Genomic DNA, 5,000 nt, shown 5'->3' with positions numbered 1-5,000 from the left:
AGGGCTTTCATTACTGCTGAGGTTTTGACAGAATCAAAAGCTTTCTCATAGTCCATAAATGACATACATAGTGGTTTGTCATATTCCGTTGATTTTTCCATCAGCTGTTTAATTACATGAATATAGTCAGTTATTGAATACCCACTTCTACAGCATAAACCAGACCAGTCCAAAATGAGGACCAAACTATTAGAGTGAGGATTTTATATATTAAAGAACAGGATTAGACCTCCGTCAAAACTACTCAACGGATTTTGACAAAATTTCCACCACTGATAGATCTTAGGTCACGGACGACCCCATTAAATTTTGGAGATGATCCACATCCGGATATGGATTCTAGATCCGGATTTTCAGTTTTAGCCATTTTAAAGATAACGTCAACACAAATTGACGGATTTTGACGAAATTTCCACCACTGATAGATCTTAGGTCACGGACGACCCCATTAAATCTTGGAGATGATCCTGATCCGGATATGGATTCTAGATCCGGATTTTCAGTTTTCGCCATTTTAAAGATAACGTCAACACAAATTGACGGATTTTGACGAAATTTCCACCACTGATAGATCTTAGGTCACGGACGACCCCATTAAATCTTGGAGATGATCCACATCCGGATATGGATTCTAGATCCGGATTTTCAGTTTTAGCCATTTTAAAGATAACGTCAACACAAATTGACGGATTTTGACGAAATTTCCACCACTGATAGATCTTAGGTCACAGACGACCCCATTAAATCTTGGAGATGATCCTGATCCGGATATGGATTCTAGATCCGGATTTTCAGTTTTCGCCATTTTAAAGATAACGTCAACACAAATTGACGGATTTTGACGAAATTTCCACCACTGATAGATCTTAGGTCACGGACGACCCCATTAAATCTTGGAGATGATCCACATCCGGATATGGATTCTAGATCCGGATTTTCAGTTTTAGCCATTTTAAAGATAACGTCAACACAAATTGACGGATTTTGACGAAATTTCCACCACAGATAGATCTTAGGTCACGGACTACCCCATTAAATCTTGGAGATGATACGGATCTGGATTTTCAGTTTTCGCCATTTTAAAGATAATGTTAAAACAAATTGATGGATTTTGACGAAATTTCCACCACAGATAGATCTTAGGGCACGGACTACCCCATTAAATCTTGGAGATGATCCAGATCCGGATATGGATTCTAGATCCGGATTTTCAGTTTTAGCCATTTTAAAGATAACGTCAACACAAATTGACGGATTTTGACGAAATTTCCACCACAGATAGATCTTAGGTCACGGACGACCCCATTAAATCTTGGAGATGATCCACATCCGGATATGGATTCTAGATCCGGATTTTCAGTTTTCGCCATTTTAAAGATAACGTCAACACAAATTGACGGATTTTGACGAAATTTCCACCACAGATAAATCTTAGGTCACGGACGACCCCATTAAATCTTGGAGATGATCCACATCCGGATATGGATTCTAGATCCGGATTTTCAGTTTTCGCCATTTTAAAGATAACGTCAACACAAATTGACGGATTTTGACGAAATTTCCACCACAGATAGATCTTAGGTCACGGACGACCCCATTAAATCTTGGAGATGATCCACATCCGGATATGGATTCTAGATCCGGATTTTCAGTTTTCGCCATTTTAAAGATAACGTCAACACAAATTGACGGATTTTGACGAAATTTCCACCACAGATAGATATTAGGTCACGGACGACCCCATTAAATCTTGGATATGATCCGGATCCGGATATAGATTCTAGATCCGGATTTTCAGTTTTCGCCATTTTAAAGATAACGTCAACACAAATTGACGGATTTTGACGAAATTTCCACCACAGATAGATCTTAGGTCACGGACGACCCCATTAAATCTTGGAGATGATCCACATCCGGATATGGATTCTAGATCCGGATTTTCAGTTTTCGCCATTTTAAAGATAACGTCAACACAAATTGACGGATTTTGACGAAATTTCCACCACAGATAGATCTTAGGTCACGGACGACCCCATTAAATCTTGGAGATGATCCACATCCGGATATGGATTCTAGATCCGGATTTTCAGTTTTCGCCATTTTAAAGATAACGTCAACACAAATTGACGGATTTTGACGAAATTTCCACCACAGATAGATCTTAGGTCACGGACGACCCCATTAAATCTTGGAGATGATCCGGATCCGGATATGGATTCTAGATCCGGATTTTCAGTTTTCGCCATTTTAAAGATAACGTCAACACAAATTGACGGATTTTGACGAAATTTCCACCACAGATAGATCTTAGGTCACGGACGACCCCATTAAATCTTGGAGATGATCCACATCCGGATATGGATTCTAGATCCGGATTTTCAGTTTTCGCCATTTTAAAGATAACGTCAACACAAATTGACGGATTTTGACGAAATTTCCACCACAGATAGATCTTAGGTCACGGACGACCCCATTAAATCTTGGATATGATCCGGATCCGGATATAGATTCTAGATCCGGATTTTCAGTTTTCGCCATTTTAAAGATAACGTCAACACAAATTGACGGATTTTGACGAAATTTCCACCACAGATAGATCTTAGGTCACGGACGACCCCATTAAATCTTGGAGATGATCCACATCCGGATATGGATTCTAGATCCGGATTTTCAGTTTTAGCCATTTTAAAGATAACGTCAACACAAATTGACGGATTTTGACGAAATTCCACCACAGATAGATCTTAGGTCACGGACGACCCCATTAAATTTTGGAGATGATCCGGATCCGGATTTTCAGTTTTCGCCATTTTAAAGATAACGTCAACACAAATTGACGGATTTTGACGAAATTCCACCACAGATAGATCTTAGGTCACAGACGACCCCATTAAATCTTGGAGATGATCCGGATCCGGATATGTATTCTAGATCCGGATTTTCAGTTTTCTCCATTTTAAAGATAACGTCAACATAAATTGACGGATTTTGACGAAATTCCACCACAGATAGATCTTAGTTCACGGACGACCCCATTAAATTTTGGAGATGATCCGGATCCGGATATGGATTCTAGATCCGGATTTTCAGTTTTTTCCATTTTAAAGATAACGTCAACATAAATTGACGGATTTTGACGAAATTCCAGCACAGATAGATCTTAGGTCACGGACGACCCCATTAAATTTTGGAGATGATCCGGATCCGGATTTTCAGTTTTCGCCATTTTAAAGATAACGTCAACACAAATTGACGGATTTTGATGAAATTTCCACCACAGATAGATCTTAGGTCACAGACGACCCCATGAAATTTTGGAGATGATCCGGATCCGGATATGGATTCTAGATCCGGATTTTCAGTTTTCGCCATTTTAAAGATAACGTCAACACAAATTGACGGATTTTGATGAAATTTACACCACTGATAGATCTTAGGCCATGGACGACTCTATTAACATTAGGCGGAGCTCAGAAATCTCTGATTGCTCTAATTTTCCATATTATTTTTAGAGCTCATCGAAGATCTGACGCATTGAAAATTCTCAAAAGCAACGAATGTGTAATAAGTGCTTGAACATGAAATAAAACCAACAATAATTGAATAATCTTTATTTATTTATGATTCATTTTGCATATTTCAAATAAGCCATATATCTTAATACATTAAAGTCTGGATTCTCTTACTGACCTCGGCATCAGAGCCCCAGGCGAAATCACTTAAAGACTGCAGCATCTAACCGGCCGGGTTTCAAACCCTGGTCCAGGATACTTGTATGACAGTGACATACCACTTATGACTCAAAGACTATAGCATCTGGCCGACCGGGTTTCAAACCCTGGTCCAGGATACTTGTATGACAGTGACACTACCACTTATGACTCAAAGACTATAGCATCTGACCGACCGGGTTTCGAACCCTGGTCCAGGATACTTATATGGCAGTGACATACTACTTATGACTCAAAGACTATAGCATCTGACCGACCGGGTTTCGAACCCTGGTCCAGGATACTTGTATGACAGTGACACTACCACTTAGCCACTAACTGGTAGTGTCACAGTCATACATGTATCCTGGACCAGGGTTCGAAACCCGGCCAGTCAGATGCTATAGTCTTTGAGTGATTTCGCCTGGGGCTCTGATCCCGAGGTCGGTAAGAGAATCCAGACTTTGATGTATTAAAATGTAGGAGCGGGATTATACAGTTATCATTTTCAAAATGATAAAGGCCTCAGATCATCAGCCGATGGATTAGCAGGACCAACACATAGGCTGGTAATGTGGCCTCCACATGACGTCCGGGATATTGCTCATGGGAGGATCAGGATAATAGACGGAGGACTTCCACTCCTTCAGGTAATCCTGCAGGAACGCCACGATTTCCTTGTATCTGTGAAACGTCATATATGCGGTTTTGAGGTTGCTATAACTGTTGGTAGCCTATATCCATTTGGGCTGGGATGCTCTAAGTTCATATATCCATGAAAATCAATTTCTGGGAAAAATTTGGTTTGGTTGTGGAAATTCATCTCAAATTTAAGTAAAAATTAGGTTCTTTCTATCTTTTTTTTTATATTACTGGAAGTTTTTGTCTTTATAATTTCTTTATAAGAGTGTGCAGTCAAGTTGTTTAATATTATCATTAAGTTCATTTATCCATAAAAATCAATTTCTATGATAAATTTGGTTTGATAATGGAAATTTATCTTGGATTTAAGTAAGAAAATTGGGTGCTTTCTTCCAAGACAGCTTTTTATAATTGGGATTTTTTGTCTTTATAATTTCTTTATGAGCGTATGCACTCAAGTTGTTTAATATTAATATTGAGTTCATATATCCATGAAAATCAATTTCTGTGATAAATTTAGTTTGGTTGTGGAAATTAATCTCGCATTTAAGTAAAAAACTAGGTGCTCTCTTTATGAGCGTGTGCAATCAAGTTGTTTAATATTAATATTAAATTCATATATCTATAGAAATCAGTTTCTGTGATAAA

At 38.6% G+C, this 5,000-nt stretch overlaps 1 protein-coding gene across 2 annotated transcripts in view; it reads right to left on the bottom strand.

Annotated features, from left to right (window-relative positions):
- The window catches only part of LOC137639940 (steryl-sulfatase-like), a 23,992-nt gene that overhangs the window by 2,554 nt on the left and 16,438 nt on the right, over positions 1-5,000 (bottom strand). Inside the window, exon 12 of one of the 2 annotated variants that reach the window (XM_068372246.1) lies at positions 4,173-4,394. The exons of the other annotated variant lie outside the window; for it this stretch is intronic. Coding sequence (XP_068228347.1) covers positions 4,256-4,394 — 139 coding nt within the window. The 3' untranslated portion in view covers positions 4,173-4,255. Of the gene's footprint in view, positions 1-4,172; positions 4,395-5,000 lie in introns of those variants that run through there. 2 annotated transcript variants of the gene reach the window in all.

Source organism: Palaemon carinicauda, chromosome 4 (assembly GCF_036898095.1).
Source record: "Palaemon carinicauda isolate YSFRI2023 chromosome 4, ASM3689809v2, whole genome shotgun sequence".
Lineage (NCBI taxonomy): Eukaryota > Metazoa > Arthropoda > Malacostraca > Decapoda > Palaemonidae > Palaemon > Palaemon carinicauda.
Note: the sequence above shows the minus strand (reverse complement) of the source record. Positions and strands in the feature narration are given on the sequence as shown.